Genomic DNA, 17,580 nt, shown 5'->3' on the forward strand with positions numbered 1-17,580 from the left:
CTTCTCCATAATAATTGTTACATATTATTATTGTTTGTAAAATAGTTCATAGAGACCAGCAGATGAGAGTGGTTATTAAGTGGACTGACTTTCGATTCTATTGCAAAAGCAAAGATGAATAAAAATTTTGAATGCCTTTAGTGGTGGTAATTTACTTAGTAAATGAAAATACATGCGTCTATGGAGAAGCCAAAAACCAGACCGAACCTGTTGCTGTCAAGTCAACTGTGACTCATAATGACCCTGCAGGACAGAGCAGAACCGCCCTATAGGGTTTCCGTGGCTGGAATCTTTACGGAAACAGACTGCCACAGCTTTGTCCACGGAGCGGCTGGTGGGTTCCAGCTGCCGATCTTTTGGTTAGCAGCCGAGCGCTTTAACCACAGTGCCGCCGGGACGCCATTGGCTTACGGATACCCTCCCTGAAATGCACTGAAGCGCTGTCCTTCGCGTTTCTGTCCGCACTGACTGTGCTGGCCGCTTGGAGGATGCTCCTGAAACGCGTGTGCTGACAGGCCAGTGCAGGGGCCCACAGGGGACCGAGGGGCAGGTGGCATTCTGGAGAGCTGTATGTGGAGCAGCCTGGGTCCCACGGGGAACCAAAGAGGGAAAAAGAAGTGCTCTTTCCCCACAGCATCCGCACCTGAGCCCTGAGGCCGGAGGGCTGCAGCAGAGGGCGGAAGGTCACCGGCTGTCTGGCTGCAGTGTCCCATCCCCCGTCAGCGCCGGGACTGGGCGCCGGGTGTGGGGGTTTAGAGCTCTGCCTCGGGAGTGAAGACTGAGCACTTTTGGTTTGAGCGGGGTTTGTTTTCATACCTAGAGTGATGGCGTTATTTGACCCCCATGATTTTATTTCTTAGGAGAGAAAAAATTAGAGCTGCAGGTATTTTGATTAAGCAGAAAACTACAATATTGACTTTAATTGCAAGTACAGGATTTTATTATTAAAACGTGGGCCGTAACTTGTAGGTCAGTCGGACGGTCAGGTTAGCTAGTTGCTGTTTGTCTCGTCTCACGGTTCTAGCTGGACGGCGCCCAGACTGCTCCCTTCGCACCCTCTGTTGACACTGTGCCGGTGAAATGATCACCAGCAATGGAGGGCGACGCTGGGTAAACCAGTCGCCGTGGAGTCACCTCTGGCTCATGGTGACCCCCTGTGTGTCAGAGCGAACTGTGCTCCATAGGGTTTTCAAGGCTGTGATCTGTCGGAAGCAGATCACCAGGCCATTCTTCTGAGACACCTCTGGGTGGTTTGAAGCACCAACCTTTCAGTTAGCAGTCAACAGCTTAACTGTTTGAGCCACCAGGGCCTCCCAACGTTGCGTAAAAACTTGCTTCTCATACCATTTGGTACAACTAATAGAGTTAGGGCCCTCCGGGGCCCCATTCCTGCAGGGCACCGAGGAGGAGTCAAGGACTATGCTCGGCGGGCCCAGAGCCACACTTAGTAACAGCTCAGAAAACCCTACTTGCAACTTCTGAACTGCTTTATCTGTAGAACACATGCAACCTCCCAACCCATCTGATCACGAAGTTCCAACACATCCAGTTCTCGTTTTTCTATGTCTAATTCCATTTCCATTAAATACCACAAAAGTAGTAAATAGAGGGCATCTCAAAAAAATGGCACATCTCATTTTTTAAATTAGAACATTTCTGTAGTATAAAATGCTATTCATAATTATGATTATTATAAAAAGTAGAGTTTGCTTAAGATGAAGAAAGGAAGCAGACTCCAATGTAGGCTCCTTAATTTCACTGAAATTAGCTTGTCAGAATTTTTGAAATCACCAGCTACACACCTGACCCTCAGAGACCTCGTCCCCATAGAAACGCCGTCGCCAAAGGACAGTGCGTAATTTTCCACGTTTTTTAAACATGGTTGATGATAGAAAATGTCATGTGGTTTTGTAGCTTCTATAAAATTATAATTGGAGACGGGGATCATGTCAATGTTCTTTACGTAATAAGAATTGGTTATCAGGGAAAAGTTTGGATCCCCTAAAAATGGTATACTTCCCTTTGCAGCAATAAAGCTGACAAACACCCAAGGCTTGAGTTTTTGTTTTGTTTTGTTTTTGCCTTGACTGTCAGGACACTTGGAACCAAACGTTCTGTTCCATACCAGAAACTACATTAGCCCAGGTTTGGGAATAACGGTCCCCCTCTTTTCTCCATATCTCTTTGATTTTTTTTTTTTTTTAATTTGGATTGTATTTGTCCTGTTGGAGCCCTGGTGGCACAGTAGTTAAGAGCTAGGCTGCTCTCCAAAAGGTCAGTAGTTCGAATCCACCAGCTGCTCCTTGGAAACCCTATGGGGCAGTTCTACTCTTCCCTATAGGGTTGCTCTGAGTTGGAAACGACTCGATGGCAACAGGTTTGGCTTTTTTGGTTATTGTATGCAGAAGGAGCCCTGGTAGCGCAGTGGTTAAGTGCCTGGTGGCTAACCAAGAGGTCGGAGGTTCGAACTGACCCAGCAGATCCTCGGGAGAAGGACAAGGCGATCTGTCTCCATAAAGATGACAGCCTAGAAAACCCTATGGGGCAATCCTGCTCTGTCCTTTAGGGTCATTACGAGTCGGAATCGACTTGATGGCAATGGGTTTGGGGGTTATCATATGCATCTTTTGCTATAAAACCATTTCCTATCCTTTTTGGAAATCGGCAGATAATTAAAATACTGTTGCAGTATCATGAAGTCAGAGACTACAACAGCAATCTTTTTTTTTTTTTTCTTTTTCTGGCCATTCCCTAAAATATGTTTAATTTTGCTTTTTTTTTTTTTTTCAGTTAAGCTTTGTGTTCTGAGGTAAGTGTAGATTCACATGCCCTTGTGAGAAATAACACAGAGAGATCTGGTGACCCCTTCCCCCAGTTTCTCCCAGTGGTGGCATCTTGCAAAGCTGAGCACAATGTCACAACCACGACGTTGACGCGGACACAGTCAAGACACAGAGCGTTCCATCACCCCAAGGTCCCTCCTGTCGCCACACCCACTCCCCACTCACCAGCCCCCATCTAACTCCTGGCAACCACTAATCCGTTCTCCACTTCCATGATTTTGTCGTTTCAAGAATGTTATATAAATGGAACCATATAGTATCTAACCTTCTGGGATTGGATTTTTTTCACTCAGCATGATTCCCCAAAGGTTCACTGAAGTTGCTGGGGGCATCAAGGGTTCATTCCTCCGTATTACTGAGCAGTAAGGTGCCCCGGAAAGAGCCCTGGCGGCACAGTGGTTAAGTGCTTGGCTGCTAACCAAAAGATTAGCGGTTTGAACTCACCAGCTGCTCCATAGGAGAAAAGATCTGGCGATCTGCTCTCATGAAGATTATACCCTAGGAAACCCTATGGGGCAGGCAGTTCTACTGTCCCGTGGGGTTGCTATAAGTGGAAATGGACTCTACAGCGCCCAAAGACAACCATCCATGGTACCGATGTACCACAGTTTATCTCCAATCCCAGTGAAGGACATCTGGGGTATTTCTAGTTTCTCGTTATTATGAATGAAGCTGCTATCAACATTTGTGTACAGGTTTCTCTATGAACATAAATTTTCATTTCTTTGGAATAAATGCCCAGAACGTAATTACTGGGTTAGTTGAAGGGTAGGTGAATGTTTCGTTTTTAAGAAAGCTCCTGAACTGTTTCCCCAGTGGCTGTGCATTGTACCTTCCCGCCAGTACGAGTGAGCCATCCAGCTCCTCGGCCTCCTCGCCAGCGTTTGATGTGGTCTCCCTTTGTTATTTCAGCCGTTCAAGTAGGTATGTAGTGTCATCTCATTGTGGTTCTCATTTGCATTCCGCTAATGGCCAATGATGTTGAACATCTTTCCACGTGCTTATTTGCCGTTTGTATATCCTCTTCAGTGAAATGCCTGTTCATGTCTTTTACCCATTTTCTAACTGGGTTTTTTTTTTAGTGTGAATTTTGAGTTCTCTATATATTCTAGTCCTTTATCAGATATGTGGTCTGTGAATATTTTTTTTCCCAGACAAAGCTAGTCTTTTTGTCCCCTTAACAGGGTGTTTCTCAGAGCAAATGTTTTTCATTTTGATGAAGTCTAATTGTCAATTTTCCCTTTAATGGATCACGCTTTGGGTGTCAAGTCTGAGAACTCCTTGCCCAGCCCTAGATACCAACAATTTTCTCCAATGTTTTTTCTAAAAATTTCATGATTTGAACTTTTACAAGTAAGTTTATGTTATGGATTGAATTGTGTCCCCCAAAAATGTGTGTCAACTTGGCTAGGACATGAGTCCCAGTACTGTGTGATGGTCCACCATTTTGTGATCTGATTTTTCTGTGTGTTGTAAATCCTACCTCTATGATGTTAATGAGGCAGGATTAGAGGCAGTTATGTTAATGAGGCAGGACTCAATCTACAGGATTAGGTTGTATCTTGAGTCATTCTCTTTTGAGATATAAAAGAAAGAATCAAGCAGAGAGACCAGGGGACCTCCTATCACCAAGAAAGAAGAACCTGGAGTGGAGCGCGTCCTTTGGCCCCCGGGTCCCTGTGCTAAGAAGCTCCTAGACCAGTGGAAGATTGATGACAAGGAGTTCCCACAGAGCCAACAGAGACAGAAAGCCTTCCCCTGGAGCTGGCACCCTGAATTTGGACTTCTAGACTCCTAAACTGTGAGATAATACGTTTCTCTTTGTTAAAGCCATCCGCTTGCAGTACTTCTGTTATAGCAGCACTAGAGAACCGAGACAGTCTATGATCCATCTGGAGTTAATTTTTGTATAAAATGAGGCCACTTTTTTGCCTATTGATGTCCAATTGCTCCAGAACCATTTGCTGAAAAGACTATCCTTCTTTCGTTGAACTGCTTTTGAACCTCTGTCAAACTTCATTTTGGCATATTTATGTGGGTCTACTTATGGGTTAAGGAGCCCTAGTGGCCCAGTGGTTAAGCTGCTAACACGAAGGTCAATGGTTTGGACCCACCAGCCCCTCCATGGGAGAAAGATATGACAGTTGGTTTCCGTAAAGATTACAGCCTTGGAAACCCTATGGGTCAGTTCTATTCTGTCCTATAGGGTCTCTATGAATCAGAGACAACGTGACAGCCACAGGTTTGGTTTGGACTTACGGGTTCTCTAGTCTGTGCTATTGATCTGTGCCAATACCACACAGTCTCAATTACTGAAACTAATAAGTTTTGAAATCTAGTAGACTGATTCCTCCCACTTCACTGATTTTTCAAAATTGTTTTAGCTATTCTATTTCTTTTGCCTTTCTATATAAATTTTAGAATAATCTTGTCTATGTCTTCAAAATCTATTGCTGGGACTTGAAAGGGATTACATTAAACTTGCACGTCAGTTTGGAGAGAATCCACATCTTCGGTTTGTTGAGGGAGTCCCTGGGTGGCGCAAATGGTTAAGCACTCAAACACTAGCTGCAAGGCTGGTGGTTTGAACCCACCCAGAGGTGCCTCAGAAGAAAAGGTCATGGCCTTGAAAACCCTATAGAACAGTTCTACTCTGCGTACACGGGTCGCCATGAGTCAAAATCTACTCGATAGCAACTAACGACAACAACAACTACGTTGAGTCTTCCAGCTCATGAACACGGTGTCTTAGTGATCTGCTGCTCTAACAGAAATCCCACAAGTGGATGGCTTTAACAAACAGAAATTCATTCTCTCCCAGTCTAGGAGGCTAGAAGTCCAAATTCAGGGCGCCAGCTCCAGGAGAAGGCTTTTTCTCTCTGTCTTCTCTGGGGAAAGGTCATTGTCATCAATCTTCCACTGGTCTAGGAGCTTCTCAGCGCACGGACCCCAGGTCCAAAGGACAAGCTCTGCTCCTGGCTCTTCTTTCTTGGTGGCATGAGGTTCCTTTCCTCTCTACTTGCTTCTCTCTTTTATATCTCAGAATAGATTAACTCAAGACACAACGTAATCCTGTAGATTGAGTCCTGCCTCATTAACATAACTGCCTCTAATCCTGCCTCATTAACATCATAGAGGTTAGGATTTACTACACATAGGATAACCAAATCAGATCACAAAATGGTGGACAACCACACAATCTGGGAATCATGGCCTAGCCAAGCTGACAGACATTTTGCCTCTCCATTTATTTAGATCTTCTTTGGTTTCTTTAATCAACATTGTTCAGTTTTTGGCATACAAGTTCTGTACATGTTTTTCTATATTTATAGTTAAGTAATTTTTTTGAATGATTGTAAATGGTATTGTATTTTTTACTCAGTGTCCATGTGTTTATTGCTAGTATATAGAAATACAATCAACTCTTGTATGTTTCCTTCGTATCCTAAGACCTTGCTGAACTCACTTATTAGTTCTAGGAGTTTTTTGGTAGATTTTTGGGAATTATGCCATCTGCAAATAGGGACGGTTTTGTTTCTTCCTTTCTGGTCTGTATGACTTTTATTTCCTTTTCTTATTGCACTGGCTAGAACTTCCAGCACTATTTTGGATGAGAGTGGCGAGAGCAGACATCCCTGCCCTGTTCCCGATCTTAGCAGGAAAGCATTCCGTGTTTCACCATCAGATAGCATGCCATTGTTGTTGTTAGGTGCCGTCGAGTCGGTTCCGACTCCTAGTGACCCTGTGTACAACAGAACGACACTGCCCGGTCCTGCGCCGTCCGCACGGTCGTTATGTTTGAGCCCATTGTTGCAGCCACTGTGGTCAATCCATCTCGTCAGGGGTCTTCCTCTCTTTCGCTGACCCTCTACCTTACCAGGCATGACATCATCCTAGCTGTAGGTTTTTTTGTAGATGTTCTCTATTAAGTTGGGAAAGGTCTCCCCATTCTTATTTTTCTGAGAGGGTTTTTTTTTTTTTTTTTCATCAATGGGTCTTGAGCTTTGCTTCAGTATTTCCCCTACATATGTTTGGAAGTGCACCAGACTGTTAACAACTCTTACTTCAACTGCTAAACAGGGAGACAATGGGGAGGGGAAAGCCAGGGGACAGCTGTGCGCGGCCTCCTGGGGTCTCCTGAGGCTGGGCTGCCCTGGCGGTCCCTCCTCCGTGCTGGGACACTGTGCTGGACATCCACACACAAAGCACCGCGTGTCCCTGAGGAGCCCCAGTGCAGTGAGGGGCCCCATCAGCAAACGGAGAAGAAAGCATAAGCATCTGACTGAGGTGGCACCCACATGCGCTGGGCAAGGGTGAGCAAGGAGCGCCTTGAGAAGGTGACCCCAGAGTGGACTCCAGTGGATGTGTAGGAGTTTACCAGGCACGGGGAGAGACGTGTGCAAAGGCCTCAGGTGACGGAAGTCGTGCAGGAGCTGCAGCTGCTGGCGCTGCCAGAGAGCTGAGCAGAGGGGCTGGCGAGGCAGGCTAGCCGGGGTGGGGGTGTTCACGGCCGCAGGATGAAAGGGGTGAGGCTAGGAGGGGACGGGGCAGGAGGGTGGGCTGTGGGGATGGCTGGGTGGATGACCCGCAGCAGCAGCAGCAGCGCAGGGAACTTGTCAGAAGTGCAGATCTCAGCCCCATCCCGGTGCTGTGGGGTCAGTCCTCCCGGGATTGTGGTGCTGCCCAAGTCCGAGAGCCCAGAGTTACAGAAACATCACAGAGGATACAGGAGGATGGCCAGGGGAGGGAGCGGAGGACCAGGCAGGTGCTCGGGCCCGTCGGGAGGATATGTCACCAGCACCAAGCTAGGGGACTGACTACACGGGCCTGGGGCTGGGAGAACCGAGTCCCCAGGAGGAGCATGGAGGAGAGGGGGCCCCGAGGGGGCCACAGGACCCATGTTAAAGCAGAAGGAGGCAGTAAGCAGAGAAGGGGTCTGGTCCCACAAAGGATCTCACAGGGGAGGGGGACGGAGTTGCCCACAGGTGAGGGACGGAAGCAACAGCTGCGTGTCCTGTGGTTTGCTTTGAACCAACAAGTCTTGGGTGATTCAACGCGGTTCCTGCTTCTTCCTCAAGGCAGGTCTTAGGTGGCGACTCGCAAGCTTGGCTGCCCGTCCAGTAATCTGGGACCTTCAGGAAACTGCGGGGCCGGGGCGCTGGGCTTTTGCGAACCCTCCCCACCAAAAGGCTGATCCGAAGCCAGGGCGGAGCACCCCTGCTGTGGAGGGGAGACAGTAGGGGAAGATATACACGGTTCACATGCGGGGCAGCAAACGGAAACCCGGAGGTTCAAGTCCACCCAGAGTACCTCGGAAGAAAGGCCTGGCAATCTACTTCTGAAAAACTAGCTACTGAAAACCTGACGGGGCCCAGTTCTACCCTGACGCGCATCGGGTCTCCACGAGGCAGGGTTGACTGCTCCACGGCAGCTGGTGCGGTGGTGGTGGGTATACGGGTCCCTCGAAGAATTTGCTTCGGTGAAAAATTACACAGCCGCGTGTCACCATTGAACTTGACAGAGAGAAGGCTTTGCATAGCCACCTGTTTTCTTTTTGTGTGCATGCATGCAAGCCTCTTCTTGTAGGATCTTTTTATTTCTGCTCTAAAGACCCTCCCCGCCGTCATTTCAGCAGCTCCAGCCCCACGTGCTATCTTTCACACAGCAGCACATTGCAAGTGTCTCCTGACCCATAAAACAGCTGAACTGTTTATTCTGTTTACCTCTGCAGGTAAACACTGCCTCGAGTATTTAATCAACTGTCCACAAGAACAAATGAGAACAGCACAGACAGCAAACGAAAGCCCAGCCCGAAGAGCACCCTAATTCTGTCCGAGCACGCTTACTAATAAGACAACTTTATCTTCCCTGGACAGGCAGCGACAAGGGGCCGTGTCTGAAACAATCCAGATGGCAGAACTTGGCTTTAAAACGATTATAATTATGCTTTATCTTTTCAAACACATCGGTGGCAGCCGTCACAAGACAGAAGTGTAAGAGAGGAAGAACCAGACCATTGCAAGCAGTTGCTCTTTTTTATTTTGCAGCTCAAAGTAATTATCAGAGACGAAACCTGACATTGTAACAACGCAGCATCAAAGCAGAGAGGGCAGGAGTGTGTGCTGCGTGTAAACTGGACTGTGTTGGCCCGTGGCAAAGGCCGGCTTCCGGCCATCACAGCCACTCGCCCAGGCCAAGCTGCGTCTCAGGTCTGCTCCGTGTCTTCCAACGAGAGGGCCGAGGGCAGGCCCTCGAGGGCCCCGGCCTCTGCAGAGGGAAAAACCACACAGAAGAGAATTACCTGCCATCCTGCATGTCACATATCACAGGGAGCCACGTCACATGTCGTGTGTGGTCATTTCCATAGAGATTCCTCCAGGATGAAATCCAAATTTATGTACAAAACTTGGTATTTCTCCCTTCGTAACGACTTCACTTTCAACTGTCAGACTTCTACATTTATGCTTTAAAGAAGTAGAATTCCTGTTTTAGTGATAAAAATTGGTAGCTCCTCCCAAAGAAGACATAAGGAGCCCTGGGGGCGCAGTGGTTAAGCGCTCGGCTGCAAACCAAAAGGTCAGCAGTTAGAATCCACAAGCCACTCCTTGGAGACCCAGTGGGGAAGCTCTGCTCTGTCCTGTAAGGTCGCAATGAGTCAGAATCAACTCAGCAGCAGAGGATTTGGTTTTGGGTTAATGAAGACATTTCCATGTTAACAAAATTCAAACCAAACCAAACCAGCCGCTGCTGTTAGGTGCTGTCGAGTCAGTTCCTCCTCAGAGCAGCCCTATACACAGAGTAGAACTGCCCCGTAGGGTTTCCGAGGCTGTAGTCTTTACAGGAGCAGATCTCCAGGTCTTTCTCCTTCAGAGCCACTGAGTGGGCTCAAACCACTGACCTTTCGCTTAGCAGCCGAGCACTTAACCATTGCACCACCAGGGCTCTTTAACCACCCTCTAAAACCCATTGCCATCGATTTGATTCCGACTCATAGTGACCCTACAGGACAGAGTAGAACTGCCCCGTAGGGTCTCCAAGGAGCAGCTGGTGGATTCAAACTGCTGACCTTTTGGTTAGCAGCCGAGCTCCTAACCACTGCGCCACCAGGGCTCCAATCACCCCCTAGCCAACCCCTTCCCAAAATAAAATAACCACCAGCAGAGTTGATCTGCCCCTTTCTGGAAAAGTCACTATCCGCTAGCTTTTCTCTGGCAGGAATTTCTTCAAAAGCCCCACTGGACTCAAGCAGAGAGGCTTTGCTCTTCTGTTTGGGATTTCTAACAGACACCATTGTTTCCAACTCCGTCTCCCACAGTCTCCCCGCCCGTGGCTCTAAGGAATGAGGATCAGGCCCTAAATCTCTCCGCCTACTTCTCTCCGGACCCATCCCCTGAAGTCCTCTGAGCAGGGCAGTGGGGTTGAACCCTGCCAACAAAAACAACCAGGTCACAAAAAACCCAACAATTGGCCTTGGATTTTTCAAACTCAATGGCAAAATCATGACGTGCAAATTTTGACAACAAAATGCCTCCACTGGAGAGAAAAAGCTGCCCACCCCAGCGGTCCCGGGGCGCACCCCGATGGCTAACTCTCCGAGGGCTCTGTGCTGTCTCCCTGGCCCCGTCCTTCCACAGCTGCAATGTTGACCTGTGTGATGATTTGACTAATGAGCATCTCCCACACCAGACCCGACTGCCCAGCAAGTGACAAGCGCGATTCATGGAAGGGCCGCAGTAAAAAATGGGCCCCAAGGGGTCCTTATCATCTGCATCTCCACGGGAGGTGGTGCTGGGATCTTTCCGGAATCTTCCCAGTTAGAGGTCAAGGCAGCCTGCGGCAGGAGGAAGTGCATAGAGAAACACCCAATCTGAAATAAGGGCGCCCGTGAATTTATCAACGAAGCCCTGGTGGTGCAGTGGGTAAGTGCTTGGCTGCTAATCAAAAGGTCAGCAGTTCAAACCCACCCAACGGCTCAAACAACACTGACCAAAACAGGAGCTCTGGTGGCACGATGGTTAAGCGCTTAGCTACTAACCTAACGGTCAGTGGTTCGAACTCACCAGTGGCTCCACAGGAGAAAAATGTGGCAGTCTGCATCCATAAAGATTACCGCCTAGGAAACCCTACAGGGCAGTTCTACCCTGTCCTATGGGGTCGCTATGAGTCGGAACTGACTCGACGGCAGCGGGTTAGCGTGAATTGTGCCTGACAGACCCGTCTTCTCTTCCTGCTAATGGTGGGCTGACGGCTTTTTGCGGAGACAGCATCCCGGCCCTCAGAAACGCCAGCCCCTCTGCAGCTAGTCCAGGGTGCCCGTGCCTCGCCATCCTAACCAGCAGCGCGGGGCGTTAGGGGCTCAGGTGGACAACTTGGTGAGTTCCCAGCAGAATTCTACGGCATCCTTTCTTGATGGAAACGTTCATGCCCAGTGTGCCACGCGATGAAGTGTAAATTGGGACGCTCTCACGTACCTTTGAGCTGCAAGAAAGTCAGAAACTCGACGATGGTGCGCGCCACACTGTTCTCAGGGAGCAGCCTATCATAGCTTCCTGGGAAAGAGAAGAGGTCCACACCTTCAACTTCCCGTAACAGGTGCATCTGTGCCTATGATGTCACCCCTTACACAGTGGACGCTGGGGACTTCGAGGCTGAAGAACTGGTCCCCGAGAAGGGAGCTGTGACTCTCCCAGGGGCCCTGCTGGGTGTGGCAGGAGGGACATGGCGAAGGAAGGCCCACCTCTTCTCAGGCACCGCGTGGTGGGCCAGCCTACAGGCCTGGAAGGGACCCCTTGCCATCTTTGTGGACGGCTGCCCATGACCAAAGGCCTGCTGGGTGAGGGCAATGGGGGAAACCGCCACGTCTTGGTCACATCCATGCAGGGTCAGCTCAGGCTGGACCACCACTGCCCCCTGCACCAGAGGGGAATGGAGAGAGAAGCCCCTGGAAGCCCCTGGGTGCAGCCCCTCACCTGGCTTGACCTCATCGTCCAGCTGCAGCTCACGCTTGCCCGCCAGGCCGTGCTTCTCATGGAGGGACCTGTGGTTGTCCACGGCATCTGTTCACAAGTCCGGGAGAGACTCGTTACTGCAACGTTACATCATTTATACCTCTCACCAGGGCTGGCTTACCCAATAAGAGGCAAGCACCAGCTCATCTGTGCTACTTACTAATCTGTACTGCACAATTTCACCTGCCTCCACCACCTGTGAAACTCTGCACGACAGATTAGTGAGTAAGCACAAGTAAGCCCATGCTTACCTTGCTTATTGGGTAATCCGCCCCTGCCTCTCACTTCCAAAAGGGATGGCTGGCAGTTTACAAAGCAAATGCCCACGGCCCTGGAGAATGTCTGGAGCCCACAAAGACAGAGAAGGTGAGAGCTGACTGCCTGGGCCAGGGCCGAGGGAAACGTGACAGTTCCCACACAGCTGTGGTCTAGAAAGAAGAAGTGCACCCAGCTGGGAAGGGGAGACAGGGAAACACACAGCTCTAGGAGAGAGGGAGGCCGGGCATGAGAGCCAGGCCAGGAGGGGCTCAGGGTCAGGCACGAGCAAGTCTCCCAGCAGACGACAGGGCTGGGGTCCTTATGTGCTCGAAAACAAGGGGCCACTGACGAATCTGAGGTTCTGATGTCAGCAGATTTTTAATTTTCAAAGACCCCTCTGGCAGCTGTGTAGGAGTTGGGCTGGGGCCAGGAGAAGATGAGTGTGCGCGTATGCGTGTGTGCACACGTACATGTGCCTTGCACACGTGTGTTGTTCCGGTGCGCATGTGTGTGCATGCGTGAATGTGCATTGGGTGGTGTGAGAGAGGAGAATCGAGACTACAAGCAGAGAGTTCCCTTAAAAAATGATCACAGGGCCCAGGGAAGAAACAGTGAGGGGGCTGAGCCCAGTGGCCTGGACTGGAGAAGGGGCTGGACCAGGGTCTTCAGCAGCCAGAAGAGAAGAAGGGACGGGGCGAGGGCACAAACAGCCCCGTGGTGCTCACTGCTCAGGCTGGGTGGACTGCGGTGTCGTCTCCAAGGCTAGACAAAAGATAACTAATTGATCCTCCCAGAGACAGAGTGCTTGGCGCTAAATCTAAACAGGAATACAAATAACCTGATCCTTCCAGACTCAATATTGAAAGTAATCATACACTGTCTTCAGAGCAGACGTTGCAAGAACATTCTTTACGGCACTGTTTCCTACGCTGCCAATACGAGCCAAGGCCGTAAGATAAAGTTATAAAGTCTATGGGCAAACAGCTAGCCTAGGTGTAAAGCTTCTGACAAATCAACAGGACAGAGGCATAAACTTGATAGCGAAAGAGCTCATTTCCTAAGTCAAGATTCAAGACCTTCTTGATAGATATGTTTTCAATACCCCAAAGTAACATGGATGAATGTTTTTGTTGAAGAGTTTCTCCTTTCTTTGGGGCCAGTAACACCCCAAAAGAGGGCGTTTCTGAGTACTCGAACTTGTCACAGAAGGTTCAAGAAGACCCATGCCCTTTGTTCCAGATTGCCTCTCGGGGGCAGGCGAGGCCCCTCCGCTCTGGGTGAAAAGACCCCCCAGGGAGACCTGCCCCTGCTGCTGACTTGAGACCAAGGGCCCCAGGTAGACACTGCAGGTGCCGCACTTCTAGTTTGGTCACTCTGTGTCTGTGTGTCTGACAGCCTCCTCCTCAAGGAGCCGCCAGGGGATCCAGAGAAAGAAACCTCTGCAATCGGATGAAGCTTGCATTTAACTTTTGTGATTGCAAATGAAACTCCCCATCTGTCTGCCGAGATGGGCGTAGGAGGAGCCCTGTCGGCCTCCTTCATGGTGGCAGAGGCAGGAAACTGGGGCAATTTTTAAGGGTCATTGGCTGTCCCCAAGCTGCAACTTTGAAAGCCTTGGAGGTCAGATTGGAGGAGAAAGTGAATTTAAAGCGGGGAGCCAAGGTCCCCCTCAACCCCTCTCCCCCATACTTCAGTTAAAATCGAAGGCAGCACTTTAGTGTAGAAGGAGGACACGCAGGAAGGGGGCGGGGAGAGGGGCAGCCACAGTGCCCCCAGAGCTGATGACACTTGGGGGCTCGGGCACCCCCACAGTCATGGCTGTCTCTATGCACCGTCTTCCCGTCTTTCTGCCGCCTCCTACACCGACTTATGAATCAGGCGGCAGTGAGCAAACCCCTTAGACCCTGGGACTCGGCCGTGCCTGCCGGTCAACGTGGTGATGGAGCTGGGGGGTCGCTAACGTCCCCAGCAGTGCTAGCATCATTGGGTTTTCTGCAACATGAAGCCGCGTCAGTGAAATAAAAAATCCCCATACTGTGTCCAAGTACATCAAGTACAAGATGAGGCGCCGAGGACCAGTCCACCGGGGCGGCGGGGGGAGGTGTCAGGATTGATGGGCGCAAATGCACTCCCTTGTCATTTATGGGGGGTCTCGAGAAGTTGTGTCTGCTGGATCCGCTGAGCTTCCTCCCCAGCCTGTCCCGCCAACATGTCACTCTAGGAAAGTGGTGACTTTGCAGCCTCAAGCCAGGGCGCAGGACGCCCTGAAACCTGGATTAAGGTGTCCTCGAACTCGAGCTTTCAAAGCAGAGAAAGTGCTAAGGACGAAGGTTGCTGTTATCAAAGTTGCAGATGGAGCCGGTGCTGGACACGGCTAGACCTTCCTGAGGTCTCTGTGGAAACATCAGGACTCGGATAGCTGAGTCACTTCTACCCAGGGCCTTGGGCACCTCCAGCCTCTCCCTGGGGACCGTGGGGACGGGAGGAAGCCCACCTGCCCACAGCCCCTGTGGGAGGCTCAGTCACACCCAGCGAGACCTCACAGGTTTAGGTCACTGACCCACCAACCGACGTTATGGACACGAACTAGTTAATGCGCCTGCTTCTTTTCTTTTCCTCTCCCCTCCCGCCTCGGGCGTTTTAGTCTGTTGAAGCAGTTTTAAATCCCGCTCTGCACCTGGTGGCGCAGTGGTTAAGAGCTCGGCTGCTAACCCAAAGGTCAGCAGTTCGAATCCACCAGCCGCTCCTCAGAAACCCCATGGAGCAGTTCTACTCTGTCCTACAGGGTCGCTATGAGTTGGAATCGACTTGATGGCAGCGGGTTCGGTTTGGGGTTTTGCTATACGTGGTGCCAAAGCTATAAGACCCCTAAGACGCAGACTCTCCTCAAAGAGCAGGGGGAGGGGAGGTACTGAACCCAGACCCCTCAGGTCCTGTGGAAACAACGGGGCCGGGGGTGGGCGGTGCAGTTCGGAGCAAGAGAACCAGCTCAGTTTAGTTCTGGGCTGAGCCTGTTCGGGCTACCCTCGGGTCGCTTGGAAATTCCCACGTGGAGCTTAGAGAAACGGGGGTGGACATAGGACTTAAGGTGAATAGAGCTGTGGGTACTCTGTGAAGCCAAGGAGTGGGTGAGGGTGCTCAAGGAGGCGCAGAGGGGCCCGAGGAACACCTGCCTTCGAGTTCACAGGGGAGCCCCGGCAAGGCCGGGGTGTAGGGGTCCCTCGGAGACACAGGCCAGGAGAGCCGAGGAAGCAGAGGCTTCCGGAAGGAACAGGTACTCAGGTCACATGGGCAAGCAGTCAACACAGAGGTCACGGGTGACCCCAGGAGAGGTTTCAGCCGGGAGGGGTGGGGTGGAAGGAGTCCACAGTGCACTCTCAGAGGTTTGGGAGAGCAGGTGGTGGCGAGGGTTCAAGGGCCCCTGCAGGTCAAGGACAGGAGTCAAGGGCGCAAGAGAGAGTGAGGGGCCCCAGGTTGGGGGGGTAGACAGGGTCAGGAGCCCGCACAGGAATGAGCCCATCTGCTGCACAGGAGGAGCGAGAAGGCGAAGGAGGAAAAAGAATGAAGGGTGCTAGAGGTCTGGGCCCTTTCGGGGAATGCGAAAGAGCGCCCCCTAGGGACGTGGCCAGTATTTCAATCAACAGGCTGTTCCAGAAATCCAGACCCATTTGGCCTCAAAGTCTCCTGGAAGCGCGCCACCTGCTCCCTGCTTCCCTTTATCTGACTAAGGCTGGACTATAAAGTATCAGAATGATGACTGGCTGCACATAGTTCGTAAAGAGCGGGATTAGCAAAACCAGCGCACGTCCTGTGTTGGGGGCTGAGCCCTGGGCGTCACTTACGTGGACCAAGAAGGTAGCCGGCGCTGTTCAGGGTCCAGCCTCTCTTTTCCTTTACCTTAAATGGGAGAAAAGCAGGGTAGTGACTCAAACAAGCCCCCAGGGCAGCTGCAGAGTCTATGAGCTACCTAGACACCCCTGAGAAGTTACTGTGCATTCCAGGGATCGCAGAGTTTCAAACAGCAAACACCCTTAGCTTGTCTCTCATCGAATAAACCACGCGGCGCAAACTGCCGCGGCAAGCGTGACCATTACATGCCATTGCACCAGGCTTTCCAGGCATAATACAGATTAGGATAATGCATGTACCTTTGGAAGCTGTAAGAAATTCCAGATTTGCCCCAGATCAAGTATATTTGACATGAAAATAGGACCACTTGCTTTACTAAATAGCCCACTTGAGAGCATGAGCCACAAACTCGGCAGTGCATCCGTTTGGTTTAAGTGATGTTAGGAGCACGTGTTGATAGCACTGCTTCCCACAGGGTGTAACTGCTCCTCTAAGGAGCTGGAAGAAATAGGATTTGCTTCTAGCTTACCTACGGAGCTAACCCAAATCACAGCGCTTTCCAGTTTTACTGGTTTATAGCAAGGAGCTGTTTACACTAGCAGAAGCGGATGCTGTAGAATCCGGGGAGCCTCTGGTCCAGAATCCTCGCCCTCAGCCCCTGCCTGCTCGCAGGGCCTCCACCTTTCCCTTGGGGCCCCGCTGCAGCAGGGACACCCCCCATCGCAAGCCTTTCCACGCCCCCCCCACCCCACCGGGTGGACGGAATTAATGCTTTTTTCTGTCTCGCAGTGTTAACTCCTGCCCTCCCTCCCAGTCCGGTTCTAACGCGGTTCCTCGGTTCGCGGCGAAGGGACACTTACCGGTGACCCGAGCGCCGGGGTGGGGAGGGCCGCGGCGAGGAGCAGGGCGGCGAGCAGGAGGGCGCAGCCTCGGAGCATCTGGAAGGGAAGGGCGCGTTGGGGCGGGCCGGGCCCGGGCTCGGGCTCCCCCGGGGCCGCAGGGCGATGGAAGCGCACGGTGCGGGGATGGACCCGTCGGGACCAGGCGCTCGGCCCCGGGCTGCGGAGCGGGGCGCCGGGGGGCTGGGAAAGGGCGAGGGGCGAGAACGAAGAGGCTGCGCCCCTGCGGCTGGGCCGGGGCTGCGGGGCAGGCAGAGGCGGCATGGCCACCCGGGGAGCAGGCGGTGGCGCGGGGTCCCGGGAACGCCCCCGGGAGGGAGGGGATCTGACAGGGGCCTTTGCCCGCTTGGCCCGGCCACGGTGGGCGCGGGGGGCCCCGCCGGCCCAAGAGCCTTGAGCAGCCGGTTGGGACGGCCAGGGGTCGGGTCCCGGAGGGGTTTCGTGTCCGGGCAGGGGGTCGGATCTGATCCGGGGAGCTAGGCCCGGGGATCGGGCGGAATGTCACATCCGGGCGGGGCGTGGGGTGCAGGCCGGTGGGTCTCGGGGAGCTTGGCGGGCGCCCGTACCTTGAGTGACGGCGGGTCCGGGCGGCGGGTCCGGGCGCGGGATCGGGTCCGATCGAGGGGTCCCGGCAGCCCGGAGGTCCGGGCGGGGTGGCAGGTCCCGGCGGCGGGTTGGGCGGGTGGCCTCGGCGAGCGCTCACCGCATGGCGCGATCTCGGGG

At 51.8% G+C, this 17,580-nt stretch overlaps 1 protein-coding gene across 1 annotated transcript; it reads right to left on the bottom strand.

Moving 5' to 3' along the window:
• Window positions 1-9,048: 9,048 nt before the first annotated feature.
• GAL (galanin and GMAP prepropeptide) lies at window positions 9,049-16,896 on the bottom strand. Its single transcript, XM_004383638.1, has 5 exons — window positions 16,819-16,896; window positions 15,952-16,006; window positions 11,813-11,899; window positions 11,315-11,392; window positions 9,049-9,110 (listed from the first exon to the last, which is right to left on the bottom strand). Exons 1-5 carry the CDS (start codon window positions 16,894-16,896, stop codon window positions 9,049-9,051), a joined length of 360 nt encoding a protein of 119 aa, XP_004383695.1.
• Window positions 16,897-17,580: the final 684 nt, after the last annotated feature.

Source organism: Trichechus manatus, unplaced genomic scaffold (assembly GCF_000243295.1).
Source record: "Trichechus manatus latirostris isolate Lorelei unplaced genomic scaffold, TriManLat1.0 scaffold00113, whole genome shotgun sequence".
In the NCBI taxonomy this organism is placed as follows: Eukaryota; Metazoa; Chordata; class Mammalia; order Sirenia; family Trichechidae; genus Trichechus; species Trichechus manatus.